Source organism: Myxocyprinus asiaticus, chromosome 44 (genome assembly GCF_019703515.2).
Source record: "Myxocyprinus asiaticus isolate MX2 ecotype Aquarium Trade chromosome 44, UBuf_Myxa_2, whole genome shotgun sequence".
NCBI classification, from domain to species: domain Eukaryota; kingdom Metazoa; phylum Chordata; class Actinopteri; order Cypriniformes; family Catostomidae; genus Myxocyprinus; species Myxocyprinus asiaticus.
The window spans coordinates 34,783,606-34,806,479 of NC_059387.1; the positions used below are offsets into that span (position 1 = coordinate 34,783,606).

At 42.5% G+C, this 22,874-nt stretch overlaps 1 protein-coding gene across 1 annotated transcript; it reads right to left on the bottom strand.

Annotated features, from left to right (window-relative positions):
- Window positions 1-10,114: 10,114 nt before the first annotated feature.
- On the bottom strand, window positions 10,115-22,456 carry LOC127434661 (myosin-7-like). Its single transcript, XM_051687552.1, has 38 exons — window positions 22,381-22,456; window positions 21,917-22,129; window positions 21,632-21,775; window positions 21,392-21,548; window positions 21,274-21,301; window positions 21,053-21,161; window positions 19,603-19,695; window positions 19,445-19,508; window positions 19,250-19,348; window positions 19,057-19,160; window positions 18,392-18,530; window positions 18,193-18,311; window positions 17,949-18,098; window positions 17,649-17,819; window positions 17,244-17,550; window positions 17,082-17,164; window positions 16,789-16,994; window positions 16,236-16,359; window positions 15,988-16,124; window positions 15,644-15,899; window positions 15,298-15,540; window positions 15,041-15,217; window positions 14,803-14,948; window positions 14,629-14,719; window positions 14,160-14,549; window positions 13,935-14,061; window positions 13,726-13,844; window positions 13,448-13,644; window positions 13,063-13,246; window positions 12,729-12,894; window positions 12,514-12,638; window positions 11,932-12,240; window positions 11,637-11,840; window positions 11,234-11,530; window positions 11,027-11,131; window positions 10,753-10,848; window positions 10,518-10,652; window positions 10,115-10,230 (listed from the first exon to the last, which is right to left on the bottom strand). The coding sequence occupies exons 2-38, from the start codon at window positions 22,115-22,117 to the stop codon at window positions 10,210-10,212; spliced, it is 5,823 nt and encodes a 1,940-aa protein (XP_051543512.1). The 5' UTR covers window positions 22,118-22,129; window positions 22,381-22,456; the 3' UTR covers window positions 10,115-10,209.
- Window positions 22,457-22,874: the final 418 nt, after the last annotated feature.

Below are 22,874 nucleotides of genomic sequence, written 5' to 3' on the forward strand. Positions count from 1 at the left end.
TAGAATAAATCTTATGGACTGATGAAAAAAATGTATAGTCCCTACCAAATGGGTTCAAAAGTCTCCAAATATCTGTAAGACCAAGATTTGTACACATCCTGTGAAGCGTCAGTGTTGCTCTAGGGGGCTTACACACTTTTGCTTCACTATGATCAAGGACTGAATCCATCAGTATATTAAAGTCTCCTCCCAGTATTATATCACGTGGGGTGCCAGCGGCTTGCAACATCCCTTCAAGATCTATAAAAAAGCCCTGATCATCAGCATTAGGTGCATAAATATTAGCCAAAATCAATCTTTGCCCCTGAATTTCTGCTAAAACAATAATGACTCTTCCTAATTTATCTTTAATCTGTTTGAGACATTTGAATTGCAGATGTTTACTTATCAATGTAATGACTCCCCTGCTCTTACTTGAGCCAGCACTAAACAAAACATGTTGACCCCATATCTTCCCAAATTTTTCAGCTTCTTGTGGGGAAAGATGCGTTTCTTGAAGAAACACTATATCAAATGTATTTCGTTTAAGAAAAGAAATAACCTTCCTTATATTTATGGGGTACCCCAACCCATTCACATTCCACGTGGAGAGAGACAATCCACTCATTTTAACATTTGACATTTTCACATATGAGAAAAAATAGATTGTGTATCAAAAATAAAATTATAAAGACCACATTCCAACATTAGTGCAACAGTTAAACCCCAAACTTCCCCCCGAACCAAACAAACAGAAAAAAGAAAAACGTGCGCATCAACCCCGCGCACGACAGCACCAACCGGCTTCCATCCCTCTAAACACAAACAGTCCATGTACACCTACGAGGGCCCCCGTGACAACTTTGCAATTGGATTGCTCAAGTCCAGTGTTTCTATACAAATTTTGTGAGACAGAATTACATAACAGAAAATTATCTATAAAACAAACATCATGGTTACTTGTGTAACCTCCATTCCCTGATGGAGGGAACGAGACGTTGTGTCGATGTAGTGATACTAGGGGTCACTCTTGGGAGCCCGAGACACCTCTTGTCTTTGATAAAAGGCCAATGAAAATTGGCAAGTGGTATTTGCATGCCACTCCCCCGGACATACGGGTAAAAGGAGCTGGTATGCAACCACTCATTTAGGTTTGATGCTGAGGAGCCGATATAAGGTCCGGCCATTTCAGCAGACCATTTCAGTTCAGCGTTGTGGCAGGAGGGACACAACGTCTCGTTCCCTCCATCAGGGAACGGAGGTTACATAAGTAACCATGATGTTCCCTATCTGTCACTCACTCGACGTTGTGTCGATGTAGTGACACTAGGGGTCCCTATACGAAACGCCACAATTGGCTGAACTGTGTTACGTGAACTGGCGGTGTGTGGTGGGCAGACTACTGTGTGCCTCATAGCCAGTACACCAGGTCCACACGTAACCTCCCCCAACATAGTTATGAGTGTCGAACGGCCCTTTTTGGGGACAAGTCGACTACCCAAGAGATAGAGACAAGCTTAACCCAGTCGTGGCCTCTTTTCCCCTTCTCTTTTTCCCACTCCCTAAAAAAGAAGAGGGATTATCCAACTGGGCCGCCAGGTCTAGTCGGGGGGTGTCCCTCCCAAGGGGAAGACACAGTGGAGACCACACCTCACCCAAAGAGAGGGGGGGGTATTTAAGTGGAAGGATATGTCACATGGTCTTTCCAACCATGTGGAGAGTCTTCAAGGTAGATCCTGCCCAATGGGGGAGGAGTTACTACAAACATGGAGACTGGGGCAGAGGGGCTCTACCCAAGGAAGACGCAGTTTACCAAGAGGGAAACGAATTAGCAGAAGATATATATCGCATGGGATTAGCCTTACAGAGAACCGCAACATACGGAGCACCTACCCCAGAACAGGGCTCTTAGTTAGCGCGTGTACTGGGCCAGCAGTAAGTCTCTCCGAAAACTCGACTGCCACAGGGCTCGGAGGAAGTCAACCAGGGAACAAACTTGTGAACACTACTGGGAATTAATGGCGCATGTCTTCAACTCAAAAGGAGGTGGAAGGCGCTATGTGCAAGCGATACACCCAGCCGGCTATCCCGTGCTTATCCACTTGTGTTGCATGCCACTACCTGGGACGAAACCGGTTCCACCCGGAGGTTGTAGAACCTTGCAAAGGTGTTGGGTGTTGCTCAGCCCACTGCTCTGCAAATGTCTGTTAGAGAGGCACCTCTGGCCAGGGCCCAGGAAGCCACTACACCCCTGGTAGAATGGGCTCGTAGCCCTACCGGGGGCGGCATGTCCTGGGCGAGATATGCCATAGTTATGGCGTCAATGAGCCAGTGGGTGATCCTCTGCTTGGAGACAGCACTTCCTTTCCGCTGTGCACCAAAGCAGACAAAGAGCTGCTCAGAGATTCTAAAGCTCCTGCTTGCAGGTCACCTACCCTCTTGATGGAAGTGAGCACAGTCAGGAGGGCAGTCTTCAAGGAGAGTGCCTTAAGCTTGGCTGACTGCAAAGGCTCAAAGGGGGCTCTCTGTAGACTCTGAAGAACTACAGAGAGGTCCCATGAGGGAATGAGGCACGGTCTGGAGGGATTCAGCCTCCTGGCACCTCTTAGGAACCTGATGATCAGGTCGTGCTTCCTTAAGGACTTACCATTGACTGCATCGTGGTGTGCTGCTATAGCAGCAACGTACACCTTGAAGGTGGAAGGGGACAGCCTCCCTTCCAACCTCTCCTGCAGGAAGGAAAGCACTGATCCGACTGCACATCTCCGGGGGTCTTCGCGTCGGGAAGAACACAACTTAGCAAACAGACGCCACTTAAAGGCATACAGGCACCTCGTAGAGGAGGCCCTAACCTGAGTGATCGTGTCTACCACTGCAGGTCCCGTCCAGGGGCCAGACATGGAGATTCCAGAGGTCTGGTCGCGGGTGCCAGAGGGTGCCCCGTCCCTGAGAAAGAAGGTCCTTCCTCAGGGGAATTCGCCAGGGGGGAGCTGTTGCGAGGAGCATGAGGTCCGAAAACCATGTCTGGGTGGGCCAGTAGGGTGCTACCAGGATGACCTGCTACTCGTCCTCCCTGACCTTGCACAGGGTCTGTGCAAACAGGCTCACTGGGGGAAACGCATATTTGCATAGGCCAGGGGGCCAGCTGTGTGCCAGCGCGTCTATGCCGAGGGGAGCCTCAGTGAGGGCGTACCAGAGCGGGCATTGGGAGGATTCTTGGGAGGAGAACAGGTCCACCTGTGCCTGTCTGAATCGACTCCAAATCAGCTGGACCACCTGAGGGTGGAGTCTCCACTCTCCCCTGAGGGTAACCTGCCGTGACAGCACGTCCACTGTAGTGTTGAGGTTGCCCGGGATGTGAGTGGCTCGCAGTGACTTGAAGTGCTGCTGACTCCAGAGGAGGAGACGGCGGGCGAGTTGTGACATACAACGAAAGTGCAGACCGCCTTGGCGGTTGACATATGCTACCGTTGCCGTGTTGTCTGTCTGAACTAACATGTGCTTGCGGCCGGAACCTCCGCAGGGCGAGCAGAATTGCCAACAACTCGAGGCAGTTGATGTGCCAATGCAGTCGTGGACCCGTCCAGAGGCTGGCGGCTGTGTGCCCATTGCAAACAGCACCCCAGCCCATTTTGGAGGTGTCTGTTGTGACCATGACATGCCTGGAGACCAGTTCTAGAGGAACACCTGCCCGTAGAAACGAGAGGTCAGTCCAAGGGCTGAAAAGATGGTGACAGACCGGCGTGATGACCACACGATGTGTCCCATGGTGCATCAACCCGAGTGGGGTGGCCACCGCCAAGGATGCCATATGCCCCAGGAGCCTCTGAAAATGTTTCAGTGGAACTGCTGTTTTTTGTTTGAATGCCTTCAAAAGGCCAGCACCGACTGGGCACGTTCATTCGTAAGGCGCGCCATAAAGGAGATTGAGTCCAACTCTAAACCGAGAAAAGCGATGCTCTGAACCGGGAGGAGCTTGCTCTTTTCCCAGTTGACCTGAAGCCCTAGTCGGCTGAGGTGTGAGAGCACCAGGTCCCTGTGTGCACACAACATGTCTCGAGAGTGAGCTAGGATTAGCCAGTCGTCGAGATAGTTGAGAGTGCGAATGCCCATCTCCCTTAACGGGGCAAGGGCAGCCTCTGTGACCTTCGTGAAGATGAGAGGAGACAGGGACAGGCCGAAAGGGAGGACTTTGTACTGATACGCCTGACCCTCGAATGCAAACCGCAGGAAGGGTCTGTGTCTAGGAAGGATCGAGATGTGGAAGTACGCATTCTTCAGGTCTACCGCTGCGAACCAATCTTGATGCCGGATGCTCGCCAGAATGCATTTTTGCGTCAGCATCTTGAACGGGAGTCTGTGTAAGGCCCGGTTCAGTACTCGCAGGTCCAAGATTGGCCGCAACCTACCGCCTTTTTTCGGTACAATGAAGTAGGGGCCGTAAAACCCTTTCTTCATCTCGGCTGGAGGGACAGGTTCTATCGCGCCCTTCCGTAGGAGGGTAGCGATCTCCGCATGCAAGGTTGCAGCGTTTTCGCTCTTGACCAAGGTGAAGTGAATACCGCTGAACCTGGACGGGCGCCTGGCGAACTGAATCGCGTAGCCGAGTCGGATGGTCCGGATCAGCCATCACGACGGATTGGACAGCGTGAGCCATGCATCCAAGTTCCGCGCAAGGGGGACCAAGGGGACAACGTCGTCGGACGTACCGGCAGGTGGGGCCTCGCTGTGGGGCAGAGCTCGAGGTGCCACACCACGTCATGGCTGTGCTGAATCTAGGGACTTTGAAGCACTTACCTGGCTCCTTGTGACCACCCCCGGAACAGCCTGGGACGGGGAGGAAGAGGCCTGTCCTCGTAACCCGTGGAGACTGCCACATCGGGGGCGGCTGTGTGCCACAGCTGGGTGCTCAGGGGCGGAAAGGCCACCGTTGGAGTGCCAATCCGGCAAGAAAAAACCCCTGGATGGTAGTCATGGTGACGACCATGCATGTGACCCAGGGAGGAAGGAAGCCGCTCTTTTGCTGAACTGTTGGTTACCGCAGCCACTTGGGCATGCGGCGAAATCAAACAAAAAGGCAACAAAAGATTTTCCGCCTGGCCCTCCACCGGGGGATGGAGTAGTCTTTTTACCAGCTCCAAGTGAGTGGGTTCCCTCATCCCTGGGTCGCCCGTCTCAGGGGCGCTTTGAGGACCACCGTGGATTCTTAGGCGCCGGCTGTGAGACGGGTGGCGTCTGCTTCCTGCGGTGGGCTCCACGCCAGGGCCGGGCCGAAGGGGCGGGCTGCGGCGGAGCCGGTGCAGTCACCACAGGGGGACGCCCTTGGCGACGAGCAGACGGGGTGTGGTATTTTGAGCCGCGCCAGGACAGGATGTGCCGGATTGCCTCTGTCTGCTGCTTCACCGCCGAGAACTGCTGGGCAAAGTCCTCGACGGTGTCGCCGAATAGGCCCACCTGGGAAATGGGGGCAGCAAGGAACTGTGTCTTGTCGGCCTCACCCATCGCCCCCAGTGCTAGCCGCGCTGGCCTCATACCCGTAGGTAGAAGGACCGAGGCGGGGAGCCATAAGAAAGCAAGCCACGACCGCAACGTTGCCATGGTCATGTTCTCGCAATGAGAACATGAACCATCCACAAATGCTGCCTCCATGTGGGTCGCGCCCAGACACGAAAGACAGCGATCATGACCATCCGAAGTTGAGAGATAACGACCACAACCAGGAATAACACACAATCGGAAAGGCATCTTTAAAAAGATGCTCCGTGTGTGCCGTTCTTTTAGAAAAATATATACTCTTTTAGAGGAGAAAAAAGCTCTTTCAGAAAATATACTCTCTTGTTTTTCTGCCGAAGCGCCCAGGGGTGTTCTCTGCAGTGCACCAGTGCAGAGGAGGGAGAAGCCACTGAAATGCACCATCAGATCCAGCAGAGGTGAATGAACAGTAGGATTCAGCTCAATGAGCATGACCGTTCGGCTCCGAAGAGAAAATCTGAATGAGTGGTTGCATACCAGCTCATTTTATACCCGTATGTCTGGGGGAGTGGCATGCAAATACCACTCGCCAATTTTCATTGGCCTTTTATCAAAAACCAGAGGTGTCTCGGGCTCCCAAGAGTGACCCCAAGTGTCACTACATTGACACAACGTCGAGTGAGTGACAGATAGGGAACTCCAGCCAATAGGTGGAATAAACACAAAGAACATATAGATCCATTCACAAGACTGTCCTGAAGGTGTGTTCCTCCACGAACCAGCACAAAAAAAAAAAAAAAAAGCCGTTCATGAGTGCAGCAGATGACCTAATCATTCCAATGTCCTGCAAAAAAATACTCCACAAAACAAAATCCAGCCAATAGGAGGCATAAACACAAAGATTCATCCACAACTTTCCCGAAGGAGTGTTATACCACAAAACAATCTCCAGCCACTAGGCGGAACCAGCACAAAAAGAAACAAAAAGGTGCCCAGCTTCCTCAGACAGTCAAGTGTATGTTCAGTGAGTCAGGCTCACTGGGCAGCAACATGAAAAATGACATAATGGCTTACTCACCCCATTGTCTCTATGAAGGACAATGCTTGCTGCGGGCATGTAAATATTTTGAGGCCGTCCTTAGTATCTACTCTCAATTTGGCCGGAAACATTAGTGCAAAAGCGGCCTTCCGTTGATGTAAGAGTTTCTTGCATTCCTTGACTCGATCACGTTTGTCTCTTGTCAAATTTGCAAAGTCTAGGAACAAGAAAATGTTGTGGTTCTTCCAAGAAAGCCTTCCTTTACTCCTCGCCTCACATAACACGAGATCTTTATCGGATGATCTCAGAAATTTGGCCAGAATTGATTGGGGCCTGTCTCCTTCCGTGGATCTCCGAGCCGGGACCCTGTGAGCTCGCTCGATTTCCAGCTTATGGCCTGTTATGTTGAGCAGACTCGGGAAGAGCTCATCTAGGAATTTCACCATATCTCGGCCTTCCTCATGCTCAGGAATTCCAACAATTTGGATGTTGTTTCACCGATTAGGATTCTCAACGTCTTCCAGCTTTTCCCAAACTTGCTGCAAATCTGCTTTGGTCGCTAGTGGGTTAGCAACTAATTCCCTCTCCGATGACTCCAGATAATCGATCTGTTTCTCGACGTCACTGATTCTTGTAACCAACTCAGAGAATTTCGTTTCCATCGCAGTGATCGATCGACATATTACAGCAAGATCCTCTAAGTCCGCCAAGACATTTGCCAGCATTACAGACATGCTTGCCAGTTGCATGGCGACAGCCTCCACTTTGGCACCCCCCAGCAGGTGGCGCCCTAGCCGACTGCCTAGTTCAAATATGCTAGAAACGGTCCTGCCTGCAGCAGTGCTCAATACATCATATCATTCATAAATGAACGATCTATCAATGTACAAATCAAACTCACTCAGTTTATTTTCCATGCATCGTTTTATTATATCCATGCATGTGGTTACAGATTAATCATATAGAACAGTGAAATCACTCAGACACTCCTCTTCTGTCTTGCCTTTTTTGTAGCCAGGCTTTTAAGGTATGTACCTTCACAAAAAAAAATAACTTTCAAAAATAAACCTACCCTGAGAAATTGAGGGAGTAAACAGTTGTGACAACTAGCCCCTTTTCCTACATGGACAGGTTCAGAGGAAGAAGGCTGCAAGTTAGATTAATAGTGCCTTCAAATGGTGGTGACTGACAATGGCAACTTTCAAATGCACAGCATATCAAAAATTAGTGGTCAGTCTATGGTCTATGGTCAGTCGCTAGTGTTCCTCTTGAGGCCAGGGGAGTGAGTTTTATATACTGCACAGCTACCTACCAGCTGGCTCCCATTACACTCACCCCCATAAACCTCACTCCCATCAGGGTCACGGCATCACTGTAACCAGTCCTGCTTGACCTGCTCCGAGCCGGATTTAAAACCAGGGTCTTCGGCATGGGAGGCGGGCACGCTAACGAGGAGGCTAAAGGCTACAGCCTCTATGGTCAGTCGCTAGTGTGCCTCTTGAGGCCAGGGGAGTGAGTTTTACATACTTCACAGCTACCTACCAGCTGGCTCCTATTACACTCACCCCCATGAACCTCACTCCCATCAGGGTCACGGCATCACTGGAACCGGTCTTGCTCAACCTGCTCCGAGCGGGATTCAAACTGGTTCTCCGGCATGGGAGGCTAAAGGCTACAGCCTCTAGTGTCAGTCACAAGTGCGCCTCTTGAAGCCAGGGGAGTGAGGTTTACACACTGCACATCTATCATGACCAGCTGGCTCCCGTTACACAACAACATGAAGGTGAGTAAGCGATGACAGAAATTTCATTTGTGAGTGAACTGTCACTCAATACTCAGTACTCAGCAGTTATATTAAGAATTGCCATTTAATGTTGACAAAATGCATTAAAAATGTCAACAGATGAATCCTGAGAGCTGGCTCCCATATTTGTGCAGATTCTGGAATTACAGTTTTATACAAAGACAATATTATTGATTTGATTTGTTCATCTGAATGGATTGGTTTACCAATTCTCAGCTAAATGTTAATGAACAAAATAGTGCGGGAATTCCCTGCATTATGAACGTGGAACATACAGGCATGATATACATTTTGCGCAGTCTCACCCTTGACCCTTCGCTAAGCCCCACCTTGAAATCATTTCTGACCAATCCTGTGTTAGCAACTATTGCCCCGCTGCCATTTCTCTAAATAATATGATCCAAACAATGTAAAAAACAAAAAACAAGAGAGGATATATGCAGTGTTTTATCTTTCTTTAAAAAAAATATTTCAATAAATATTGAGAAGAGGATATTATGGATTAAACTGTGTCAGTCCTCATTCCCAAATAAACATGTATCACATTAGCAAGGATAGCTAAATTTCCTCAAAGTTAAATTAAAGCTAATAACTTAACATTAATTAATTTACATATTGGTTCAGGTCTGAAAAGTGATAGTAAATAAAGAGTTCACAGCATGAAAATGAGTGTGTTATGAGACGTCATAAGCAGTTAATTTCAGTTACACTAATGTTATAAGGTTTGTCAAATGATGCTTTTCTCTTTTAAAGCGTCTGATGATCGTTTGCCTCAATCCTGATTCACAGTCTCCACAGTTTCAATCAGAGAGTAATTTAACAATTTCTTTTATAACAAAATGTCAGATAAATATGCTTTACACTGTCACTCTTCATTCCAGCACATGTAATAATATTCTCCATTCCGTTTATGAGAATATTTTGCCAAAATTGCGCCGATCACGGCAATCTCTCCTTCATTCCAATGGGAAGTTCGGCAGAGCTTGTCAGAGCAAGCGACCGTAACCAAGGGGGGCTGAGGTTAGCGAAGGGTCAATTTCAGGCCCTAAAGATTATTTTCAACAGCTAAATAAGAATATTAACTTTTGTAATAAGTGACCCAGGCATCGTTATTGGCATTTTAAGCAGGCCACTTGTCCAGTCAGGTAAGTACAATTCTCTTTCACTTGCCCCTTCAAAAATCCACTTGTCCTAGACAAGCATTAATGTCGAGCCCTGATAAAACACAAAAAAGTATACGAAAAAAATTAAAGCAAATAAAAAAATAAAAAATAAAAAAAACAGCATGCCAGTTCTCCCAGCTATTATACTTAGCACGTACGCAATGTTTCAAGCAGTAGTCTCGAAAGTGGAGTACCTGAATTAACTGAGCATGGGTTGTGAATGCTTCTCATCTGTGTCACTGTATGTTTATTTTAGAATCAGACACACTGAAGAACTTCTGTCAAGAGTCATGAAATTAGAAATTAGAAATCAGTACCCCCCCCCCCCTAAAACGTATGCTACGATGCTGAATGTAGCTCTATAATTATGGGGTAAATGAAATAAATATATCAGTACATTAGTCCTTGAAGGTAAGAACTTGCTTGAGACTTGCACATGTATGACTTGTGCCCACCTCTGATACAGTAAATAGAATGTGTTCAGAGTTTATTTTGTGAAATTTATTCAATCTTAGAAAGGATAACTGTATTATTTACTAGAACTAAAGGTAAGTGGACAATTTTTTGTAGGTTACTACTGTATGTGACATATATTCTACTGTATGTGTACTACTGTAATGCCTTTATATTGAAAAACAAAAAACATAAACGAGGTGGATGTTTTAAAGATATTTGCATATCTTGTTTATTCTACTGAACTACAGAAGAGATTGCCATTGCAATCAGTGTTTGGAGAGCTCCAGGTGATATTTTTACTCCTCATCAGCACCCTTCTGTGAGGAAGAACATAAAGAAGAAAGGCAGTATGTTAAGATGGATACGTGGACAAGGGTTTTAATCCATTTATGTATTTTGGATGATAGCCATATCAGATACACAACCAAATTTGCTTCATCAGTTATAGTGGTAGTGGTTGCAACCATCTATTAATGTATTTCTATTTATATTATAGATTTTAAAGTTGCACTGTCACACTGAATTAACCTGTGTCTGTTCATGGTTTTTCTGAAGTTTTTATTTTTGTGTACAAAATCACTTGTACTGAATGTTAAAATCTTACCTTGGGTCCAGTATCACGGCTCTTGGCTCTCATCTTGTTGACCTGAGATTCAGCAATATCAGCTCTCTCCTCAGCTTCATCCAGCTCATGCTGTATCTTACGGAACTTGCCCAGGTTAGAATTGGCCTGTTCCTCCTATATAATATGCAGAGAATATTTGTGAAATTCAAGATTTACCTTAGAAAATAATTACAGAAGTCTTTGCATACAATGGCAACTGTGAACAAATACTTACAGCCACCTCAGCAGTTCTCTTGTAGGACTTGACCTTCAGCTGAAGCTTGTCCACAAGATCCTGCAGACGAGACAGATTCTTTCTGTCTTCCTCAGTCTATGCAAAAAAAAGTAAACAATAATTTTAATGAAGTTCAGCAGTATATACAATACATATATAAAAAAAATTTAAGATTGTGTTTTATGTATATTGAAGAAATGACATAAGCATATCAACAAAAGAAACCAAAAGCATCATGAAGTCCATTTGATCAAGCAGGCCAAATTTTCCCTACCTGGTAGGTGAGTTCTTTGATGCGTCTCTCATATTTACGAATCCCCTTGACAGAATCGCTAGCTTTTCTCTGCTCTATCTCCAGCTCACATTCCAGCTCTCTCACCTAACAGATGGGGGAGAAGTTTAGCTTACTGCATATAATAAGTTATTAAAGTATTATACTGAAATCACATTACAAATGTTTCAAAAAATGTCAGCAGCTTACCCTGGCTTCCAGTTTCTGGACCTGCTTCTTGCCTCCCTTCATGGCGATCTGCTCAGCTTCATCTAGACGGTGCTGCAGGTCCTTGATGGTCTGCTCCATGTTCTTCTTCATGCGCTCCAGATGAGCACTGGTGTCCTGCTCCTTCTTCAGCTCTTCTGCCATCATGGCAGCATCAGTGATGGCTTTCTTGGCTTTTTCCTCAGCATTCCTGCACTCCTGCACAGCCTCCTCAACCTCAGACTGGAGCTGAGAATTGTCTCCCTCCAGCTTCTTCTTCTGATTCAGCAGGCTGGTGTTCTGAACATTGAGAATAATCAAATTTATTTAATCTTTAGATGCTATAATAAACTAAGAGAAAGTTAACAGGTTTTCTTTACAGTGGACTCGTACAGATGTGCCATACCTGAGAATGCAGCAGCTGAACCCTCTCACTGACGTCCAGCAGTTCCTGCTCAGCCAGTTTCCTTCCTCTCTCAGTCTGTTCCACCACTGATCTCAACTCATCCAGTTCAGCCTGCAGCAGATTGTTGCGTCTCTCCACAATGGCGATGTTCTCTTTGAGATCATCATTACCCCGAAGAGCATCGTCCAGCTGCAGCTGGGCATCCTATGAAGCACAAATTTGACAAATAAAAACAATGCAGAACTTTGTGAGATTTCACTTTGGCATCATACATTCTGAATTAAAAGTATCATACTTTGAGATGTCCATGAAGACCCTTGAGTTGTTTCTGGGCTTCTGCTGCCTGTCTGTTCGCCTGGCTGAGCTGAATTTCCATCTCATTGAGGTCTCCCTCCATCTTCTTCTTCAGTCTGAGGGCTTCATTCCTGCTGCGAGTCTCTGACTCAAGTGAGCTCTGAAGGGTATCAACCATTCTCTGCTGGTTCCTCTTGGCCTGCTCCATCTCCTCATCTTTCTCAGCCAGCTTGCGTTCAATGTCAGCTTTAATCTGATTGAATTCCAACTGAGCTCTAAGGATCTTGCCTTCCTCATGTTCAAGGGAACCCTATGAAGAGTAAAAGTGATGTTTGTTAGTTGTCTGCATCAACCTTTTGTAGAGCACAGTGTTTTGGGGTGTGGGGTCTTCTCCCACAAGATGTCCTAGTATGAAATTTAAAATAACTAATTGCTTTAAATAATTGCTTGATTTGGATTAGACATTCATCAGTTCTCTTAAAGGAATTTTGGCAAAACACTGATGACATCTTTAAAATTGTGAAGTGTGAGATTTGATGGCCAAATGGTCCATCAATCTGAACATCAAAATGTTTGGTGTTACCTCTGCCTCCTCCAGGGCAGCTTGTATCTCTTGTTTCTCCTGCTCCAGCTGTTTCCTAACTTTCTCCAGCTCATGAATACTCTTCCCACTCTCACCAAGTTGCTCAGTGAGGTCAGAGATTTCTTCTGTTTAATAGAAAAAAGTCTTTAGTAAGAACTCAAGGAAACTACATGGAAACAAAAAATTGTGGTGTTCAGTTATACAATCAAGCTTACCTTGGAGATTCTTGTTCTCCCTCTTCATGCTCTCCATGTGGTCCAGTGACTCCTCATAAGAGTTCTTCAATTTGAAGAGTTCAGTGCTGAGAGATCTGGCTTCTTTTTGGGCACTTTCTAGTTCAGTTTGGGATTCCTCATACTTCTGCTTCCACTCAGCCAAGACCTGGTTAAATTTAACAAGGTAAACCATACAGTCAGAGAGAACAGTGCAGTTTAGATCAAATTGTTACTAGTAAGATATAGTATTAGATCTTGTATCCTTGGTTAAAAAGTTAATGTTGGTTATGAATTAAGTGTTTGAAATCTTTTTCATTTGACTTTGTCTCCTTACTTTATCAAAGTTTCTTTGCTTCTTGTCCAGAGCAGCAGCAGCAGCATTGGATCTCTCCACATCAACCATGAGATCTTCAATCTCATTCTGGAGCCTGTGCTTGGTTTTCTCCAGAGATGAGCATTTAGCATTGACCGCTTCCACAGCTTCTTCTGCATCTTGGAGGCGCTGAGCCAGCTTCTTCCTATAATATTTGAAACAAAATATATCAAAAGAAAATCTGAAGCATTGTTTATTGTTATTGTGAACTATATTTGAAAAGTGCTCTTAAGATTGCAAACCCTGTTTCATGTTCATGCATTTGGTCATAAGGTATTTTTTCTCAGTGTTTCTTATTTAAAAACCAAAACTATCTTCTCAGAGGCATTTTGTTTGTTTTACTTACTTTGCTTCCTCCAGCTCTTCAGTCCTCTGGATGGCATCAGTTTCATACTTGGTTCTCCACTGAGCCACCTCAGAGTTTGCCTTGGAGAGACTACGTTGCAGCTCAGCTTTGGCTTCCTGCTCCTCCTCATACTGCTCCCTCAGCAGATCAGCATCATGGCGAGAAGACTGCACTGCATGGGCCAGGGCGTTCTTAGCCTATAAAGATTGGAATTATCCTTTGTACTCTACATAGAATACAGTGGACGATAGGTAACAAATAGATACCAAAAGAAATACCTTCACTTCCTCCTCCAGTTGTCTCTTGAGGTCTTCAACCTGCTGAGTGTAGGACTGCTTTCCTCTGGTCAGCTGAGACACCAAAGAATCTTTCTCTTCTAGCTGTCTGGAAAGTTCACCTAAAATGCAATATCACAATTATTATTATTATTTTTTTTTTGTAAAGGAATTGAGTTAAGTAATATAATAGCTATATCTTGTGTTTTTACCATTCTCAGTTTGCAGCTTGGCTTTTTGAATGGTGAAATCATTAATTGTGCGCTGGCCTTCCTCAGATTTGGTTCTGTACTCACTCATTTGGTCTTCCAGAGTTCTGCACATTTTCTCTAGGTTTGCCTTTAGGATGAATTATATTGGTAGTTGATTGGTTTTCTCGACTGACAACAAATACAATACACATTGTTTAGACATTCAACATGATTTGCATTTCTCACCTTCGCCTTGACAAGCTGCTCCATGTTTGAGACCACATCATCCAGTTCCAGTCTGAGTTCACTCTTCTCTTTCTCAAGCTTCTGCTTCACTCTCTGAAGGTTGTCAATCTGCTCTCCCAGATCAGCCACACTGTCTGCATGTTTCTTCCTCAGTGTAGCAGCAGTAGCCTCATGTTGCAGAGTGGCCTCTTCAAGGTCTCTGCGCAGTTTCTGGAACTCAGCTTCACGTTTCTTGTTCATCTCAATCTGGGAGGCAGTGGCACCACCAGCTTCCTCTAACCTCTCACTGATCTCCTCCAGTTCTCTGGACAGATCTGCCCTCTGCTTTTCAACTTTGGCTCGAGCAGCTCTCTCAGCCTCCAGCTCTTCTTCAAGCTCTTCAATACGGGCCTAGATTTGTCAGAAATACCAAATTAAATTTCAGTGTGCTCAGTTATTCAAGAAAATCATCTCATCGTTTTTTATTTACCTGCAACTCTTTCAGTTTTTTCTGGAGTTGAGCATCCAGAACTTGCCCATCTTCAATCTTGCTGTTGAGCTGGCTTATTTCAAAGTCTTTTCTGCCAAGTTAACATGATTTGTTTTACATTAAGGACATGAAATATGAATGACATGTTCAGATTTAAAAAAATAAAACTCTTACTTCTTTAGCCTCTCATCCATCTGCTGCTTATCATTTTCCAGATCCATCACACTCTCTTGTGTCAACTTCAAGTCACCCTCAAGCTTTCTTTTAGCTCTCTCAAGATCCATTCGTATTTTCTTTTCTTGTTCCAGGGAACCTTCAAGCTAAATTGTATCCGTCAATTATAACAAATCATGCAATTATTTGCAAAAGCTTTAATGGTTTTAAATTTAGTATTATGTTTTCTGGCACTCACATCATCAACTTGTTGCTCCAGCTTGGCTTTGGCTTTGGTGAGTGTGTTGACTTTGTCTTCCTCACTCTGGAGGTCATCCAGCGTTTGCTGATGGGCCTCCTGCAGAGCTTTCTTCTCCTTGGTCAGCTTGACAATAATTTCATCCAAAGCTGCCATCTCCTCTGTCAGGTTCTTAACCTGTAGAATTGTGTCATTGTATCAGGGACTCTCAACACATTGTTCTTAAGTCTCTAGCATTATCAGTGTTGAAAACTGACCTTGTTCTCAGTGGCATGTTTTTCTTTTTCCACTTTGGCCAGAGTGAGCTCCAGATCATCAATGTCCTTCTTGAGCTCAGAACATTCATCCTCCAGCTTTCTCTTCTTTGCCGTCAACTCGGAATTCATTTCCTCTTCATCCTCCAGTCTCTCAGTCAGCTCTTTGATTTTGGCCTCACCCTGGATCTTGTTCTTGATCAGACCCTCACATCTCTCCTCAGCATCTGCAAGATTATCTTGTTCCTATTAGAGTGAAAAAAGATTTATGAATGGTAAGGTGTTTCATTATTTTGTATTTACATTTGATTATTAAATGTAACTAGCAGAGTTTAGTTTATTGACGTACAGACTGCATTGCAAGCTGCAGGTCATTCTTCTCTTGGAGCATAGAAACCATCTTCTCTTCAAGCTCTTTTCTGCGGGCATCAGTTTTAGCAAAAGCCTCCTTCAGCTTGATAAATTCCTCCTTCATGTTGGCCATCTCTTTCTCAGTCTCAGCACTTTTCAGCAATGGTTTGATCTTGAAGTACAGCTTCATCCAGGGCCAATTTTTGACACCCATGAAAGCACGTATATTCCACTGGATCACAAGCAGTGCATCTCTGCCATGTAAAATGGCAATTGATAATTACGTTAAAGTATCAAATTTTGATGGGTATGTTAATATATTAAAGCAATCTGAACTCTTACCTGCGATCAACAATCTTTTGGAACTCAAGTCTTGATAGAAAACCACGAGACACTGACTGAATTCCAGTTATAATAAGTGCAAGACGGTCGTCTCTCATCTCCTCAAGTGTACCCAGAAGACCAGCCTTGAAAAACACCTGAGCAAGAAAAAAAGTATTTTGAAGGATCTTACATCAGAAAAGATGACCAAAGAGGAGTGCCAGTAGAAGAGGTTGTTGATATAAAAGTTTGCCAAAATTATACAGTACCTTAGTATGTCCTAACTTGTACTGTGTGTGATCAATGTCCAGAGAGCCAAGAAGTTTTTCTGCACCCTTCTTGTTGTCAATGAACTGTCCCTCAGGAATAGCAGCAGGATTTAAGATGCGGTAACTACAAAAAGGGAATGTATTAAAATTAAAAGTACTTTTTATTATTCAGCAGACACTTACATGCAACGTATATGTTAGAACATGCAGTGTGTTGTTTATTTCAGCAGGAAGCTATGGATGCAAGTCACATTTTTAGACAAACTAAAGTTCAAAGAATACATTAGCAATACGATTATAGTGCCATCTGTAGAATGAGGTAAACATGAGGCTTTTTTTGTGAGGGTTGATGATTACTTATTAATACTGTATATTTTAAAGGAGGTGCACACCAATGTAGTTAAGTACATTTAATAAAAAATTTAAAGATGTGTATTTTCAAAAATCTCAGTGGTCTGTATAGCAGATACAGACCAGTGAGAAACTTGTTGAAATAACTTGAGTCTTAGAGAAAATAAGATGTGTAATGAAAGCTATTAAAGCTCATACTAACCGTTGCTTGAAATCTCCATACAGGATCCTGTTGGGGAAGCCCTTTCTGCAGATTCTGATGCCCTCCAGCACACCGTTACAGCGCAGCTGGTGCATGACCAGAGGATTCTCCATCGCCCCAGGAGTCTTTGTCTCATTGGGGATCAGGCAGCGCACAAAGTGAGGGTGAGTTGACTTCAAATTGGTCATCAACTTGTGCAGATTCTCCTGTTAGTAGAATGTTGGGGACTTTTATTCATATGTAATTAAGTCTTATAAGACAAAGTAAACGTATATTATTAAAATCTCACATACCCTATGGAGGGCTGACACTGTTTGGAAAGAAGAACCCTTCTTTTTGCTACCTCCTTTGCCACCCTTACCACCAGCAGAATCCGCTGTGAAATACATTCATTTTGTTATTATTGTAAAATTTGGGTTTATTATATTTCATGTCACACTTCAGTGTGTACTCACAGTCAGCACTAGCGTAATTTGCAAACAGTATAGACAACAGTTTCAAGGTGGACTTCTGGAACAATCCCACAACAGTCTCATTAAGAGGATCCTTGTTCTTCACCAGCCAGTTTGAAATGTTGTAGTCAACTGTGCCAGCATAGTGAACCAGGGAGAAATGAGCCTCTGGTTTACCCTTGACAATCCTGGGCTTCTGGAAGTTGTTTGATTTCCCCAAGTGGTTGTCATAAAGCTTAGCTTTAAATGTGGCATCACTGGCTTTAGGAAACATGCACTCCTCTTCAAGGATGGACATGATACCCATGGGCTACATCAAAGAGCAGAATATGACAGACAATATGTCAATTTTAATGTGGAATCCCCCCCAGTAGGTTGGTCAACCTAATATTATTTCATTCAACCCACCTTCTCAATAAGCTCAATGCAAGCCGCCAAGTCCATGCCAAAGTCAATGAAGACCCACTCAATACCCTCCTTCTTGTATTCCTCTTGTTCCAGCACAAACATGTGGTGGTTGAAGAACTGCTGCAACTTCTCATTAGTGAAGTTGATGCACAGCTGCTCAAAAGTGTTGAACTGCAAGTGGACAGTGTGCAATCACAATGGTACAAACAATGTAACACTGCACATTTTAATAAAAGTAGAGTGTGTGAAAAAATTTTCTTTGAATCAAATCAAAATATTAATCTGGAAAGATAAACTCACATCAAAGATCTCAAATCCAGCAATGTCCAGTACACCAATGAAGTACTGGCGAGGCTGCTTGGTTTCTAGGGATTGGTTGATTCTTATAACCATCCACAGGAACATCTTCTCGTACACTGACTTTGCCAGAGCACCAATAGAGTAGTACACCTGACGAGGAATAAAGTGTGAATTGTCTTGGGAAACCACCCATGATATTATGAGTAGGTAATACTCATTAGTGTCCTTTTAATTTTCTTTCTACCTGCTGGACACTTTGTCCCTTGGTGACCCATTCATTTCCAACTTTGACTCTTGGGTGGCACAAACCCTTGATGAGGTCAGCAGAGTTCAGGCCCATCAGATATGAAATTTTGTCAGCATCTACAGTTTAAAAAGAATAGAGTTATTACTCTATATTCAGTATATTAGAGACTTTTTACCTTTATTAAGATTATCCTAACCCTCAGTCCCATCAGCCTCTGCCTGTTCCTCTCTTTGCTTCTGCTTAAACTTCATATTGCCGTAGTGCATGATGGCACCAGTCAGCTTGTAGATGCTGTTCTTCTCCTCTTGGGTGAAGCCCAACACATCAAAAGCTTCCTAGAGAAAATGTGCAGTCTTTTAAAATTCATATTCTTCAAGTCCAGAACATCAAAGTCATTCATATAAACTCTTTAAAGAAATACGAACCCACAAGACTTTATTCCATAGAACACAAAAGATGTTTTGCAGAGGGTTCACAAAGCTTTCTGAGTTTCAGTAAATTAAGACTTAGTCTTTTCACATGGGCAAGTCATATTGACTTTTTACTTCAACAGTGCTTTTTGTAAACGTTTTGGAGCTTGACAGCCCCTGGTTCCTATATTCTTTCATATTGTACGAAAAAAGAGTGAATGTTCTTCAAAAAATCGTTATGCAGGTTTGGAAGAATTTAAGGGCGAGTTTGGAACAACATTTTTGGGTGAACCGTTCCTTATAATATATATATATATATATATATATATATATATATATATATATATATATATATATATATATATATTTTATTTTATTTTATTTTTTTTTTTTTTTTCTTAAAGTGGTATCACAGTGAAGTGTCTCTATTTTAACATAATGTTACACCCACATCTGTTGCCATCAGCTCGTCACCATCACAAATTGAGGTCACTTGTATCTCTCCTTGGGAGATGAAATTGTAGTCATAAGGGTTGTTGGTGATGAGCAGCATCTCTGAAGAAAAGTGAGAAAACAGATCAGAAATGGCTCCTCCATTTAGAGACAATGTTGACCGTGTTGATACATTTTATGGGTAATTTTACCCAGAAGTTCTGGTTTTCTCTGAGACAGGATCTGATAGAAAATGTGGTAGTCTCTCTCAGCCTTGAGCTGGAAAGTGACACGAGACTTCTCCAGAAGATCTAAATAAATCAATGAACAGATGAATATCTTAACAGCAATTCATTTCTTTATTAATGTGTAATTGTTGGAATGATATTGGGCAGTAAAGTACTTACAAGTCTCAATATCAGCAGAAGCTAACTTTCCACTTACTCCGAAATGGATACGGATAAATTTACCCTGTAAATACGGTAGGACTACAATATATAACATGTTCATATAACATAACTTAACATTAAGCCTATACAAAATACACCAATGGAAAGCTACTTACAAATCTGGAAGAGTTATCATTCCTGATGGTCTTGGCATTGCCAAAAGCTTCCAGAGCGGGGTTACACTGAATGATTTGATCTTCCAGAGTACCCTGAGAATCAACCCAATAGATGTTGTTTTTTGTTTGTTTTTTAATAACACTGTAAACAGTTTGGTAATATATGTATATATATACAGTTACATTCAAAAAATATTTTGATTACTGAAGAGATTACTTTGCATTTTATTGTCATTTGTTTAATTTAATATTTAGTCCTTTCAGATGGAAAACATTTATACATATAAATGATGCGATCCAAAGTGCATTTGAACAGCGGTGAAACACTTTCTTATGATGTGTTACATTCATACGAGCACACAGAGAAGTACGTTTGAAGTAAGTTTGGAGCAGCAGAAATAGAAATAAACCTTGTGTAAATTGTCAGCTTTACACTAAGCTAAAATGATATTTCTAGCCATTTTACATGCACATGTTATCAGGCACGATCATAGAAAATTCACGTTGGATCATAATTTCTTTTTTTCTAGTAAGATCTTTGATATTAGGGCAAAAATTTTATTCTTGATAATTTTTTTTGTATTGTTTTGCTTTAAAAATATTTAAAAATCCTTAAAACAAGATCAATTTAATTAATCTTGTTTTAGAAACAATACTGCATAAGATATTTAGGTTTTTCAGAGAATGTATTTTTTACATGTATTTTGTCTTACTGTACTGGCTTTATTATTATTATTATTATTATTATTATTATTATTTCATTTAATCACCTTGAATAAAACTGAAAATGACAAATAAGTATTTTGTCTCAGAATAAATGTGATGATTTCAAGGTTTTTCATTAGCTACTTAAATTTGCCAGATTTGAGAAAAAAAAAAAAAAATAAAAAAATATATATATATATATATATATATATATATATATATATATATATATATATATATATATATATATATATATATATTAATTCGATAAGATTACCTCCAAATCAACCTTTAGACATAACACGTGATGATCTCATGGATCAGGAAAATGTTGTAGTGTATAATGCTGAACAGGTGTTTAGGAAAGTGCTGTGTTAGATTTTGATGCTAAAAAGTGTTTTGGGAGAAAATAAAATAATAAGTGCCTTTTACCCCAGGGGGCCTTTACCCCTGTTGTACCCTAATAATAATACTAATAATTATAATTATAATAATAATAATGATTACTATTGTACAAAAATCTAAATCTTACATTTAAAGTCCAAAGTCCAGAATAAGGGCATTGTTTGTTTCATTCAATTATAAAGTATGTTTTATTTAGCATTAAGAGTCTTTCAAACAAAGTGCTGACAGATCCTTATGATTCATTTGCATACGTTTTGTTTTGAACTAGAAAGAGATTATTATGTTATGCTGTCTAGAAGACTTATTCTTCCATATAAGCCATTCTTTAGGAATTACGCACCTTTTTCTCCGCTGATGGATCCTTCTTGCCGGTTGTTGCTGCTGCAATGCTCGCAAAGTACTGGATCACTCTTTTAGTGTTCACAGTCTTTCCAGCACCGGATTCTCCACTTGGAATAGAAAAAAAGGCCATTAGAAGACTCATGAAATGCAGCAAAGAAACAATATGTGGTTGAAAGGAGGAATATTTTACTACAGTGAATCATAATGTGTATTACATACGTGATCAGGACAGACTGATTCTCCCTGTCTGTGGGATAAAAAAACAAAGGATGATTTGAAACATGTACAGTTGCATTGTAAATCTGTAATCATTTCTACAAGCCAGATAGAGCATCACCTGACAACATGTACTGGTAGGCATTGTCTGAGATGGAGAAGATGTGAGGAGGGGCCTCAGTTCGTTTCTTTCCTCTGTAAGCATCGACAACTTCCTGATTGTACACTGGAAGCCACTTGTAGGGGTTTACAGTGACACAGAAGAGCCCAGAGTAGGTCTAGAAGAGAGAACAAGAGATAATAAGATGCTGTGGGTAGTTTTATGGTCGTCTAAGATCTCGAACCGCAAGTTTTGACTCACGTAGATCATCCAGGCTGCGTAACGCTCTTTGAGGTTAAACAGCACAGCTGGCTCGTGAAGGAAGGTGAACATCGCCATGTCCTCAATTTTATCGAACTTTGGCGGGTTCTGAGGATGAATATCAGCTTCCTTCACAGTTACTGTCTGTGGATAACACACAAAAATGTTCTGGTTGACTCTCATATCACACTTCAAATCTAAATAGTCTTCTGTAGTTATATCCACATCAAAAACTGTTAAATAAACAATCCAGAGATAAGATCCTGATAACCAAGAGATACTGACCTTCCCAAACTCAGTGTTAACAGTGACTTTGTCACCGTCTCTACTGGTGATGGAGGCTTTGACGAACTCAACTTCAGGGTCGGGCACAAAGCATTCTTTCTTCATGTCGAAGGGGCGAGTCTGGGCCTCCAGACGCTCCTTATCTGACTTCCGCAAGAAGGGAGCGGCTGGCCCAAACTCCTCCATCGCCATATCACCCATCTTTCAATCAAACTAAGGCAACGATGATAGATAGATTCAGATCAATTGCAATCTAAAAAATTAGTTCAGCCCTATAATCTAAACATTAATGAAGACGTGATGTCCACAAGATTCACACTTAATATGACTCTTGCTTTCCATAAATGTATTTCTAATCCTTTATTTGCTCTTTCAATAAACAAGCTTCAATATAAAGTATTGCATAAATATTACAACAACAAAACAACTCAGCATTTTGACTTTTACTAATAGATATCGCTTACCCTGTTTTACTCAGATGAAGTCCAAGAAAGTGCTGGTCCTTGCAGTGGAATAAATATGAATTTAATCAACAACGGAAAGTTTTGTTATTCTATTAAATCTTGTCCTTTTATCAGTCCACACACACAAACACATGTCCTCATTGAATCTTATTTCTCCTTTGCTAGTTCAAGACAGAGAGGTAAAACATTTACAAATACAAACCATCTTACCTTTAGGTGGTACAATGAGGTTAGCTTAGAACAAAGTGCTGTAAAGCATCTCTTTATATAGTGGCACAATGACTGTGACATTGACCCCCTGTATTTGGCTTGGCTCAGTTGTTGTGTGCGTAGCTCTTTTTGGGGTGCCAGAAAAAAAATTTATTTGAGTCACATTAGTTTGGCATGTGCTGTGGTGTTGAGCGCTGCTATTGTGAAAGATCAGAAAGGATCTAAATCACAATGATGCTATTTTTGTCACATTATCATATCATTCAGTCTTAAGATTAAAGCAC

Coding starts and splice junctions, on each gene's coding strand:
- LOC127434661 (XM_051687552.1), bottom strand. CDS start 22,117: ATGGGTGATATGGCGATGGAGGAGTTTGGGCCAGCCGCTCCCTTCTTG. Junction 19,696..21,052: donor ATCCATCAGCGGAGAAAAAG/GTGCGTAATTCC, acceptor GTTGATTCTCAG/GGTACTCTGGAAGATCAAAT. Junction 11,531..11,636: donor TTCAGCTGCTGCATTCTCAG/GTATGGCACATC, acceptor CTCAATGTTCAG/AACACCAGCCTGCTGAATCA.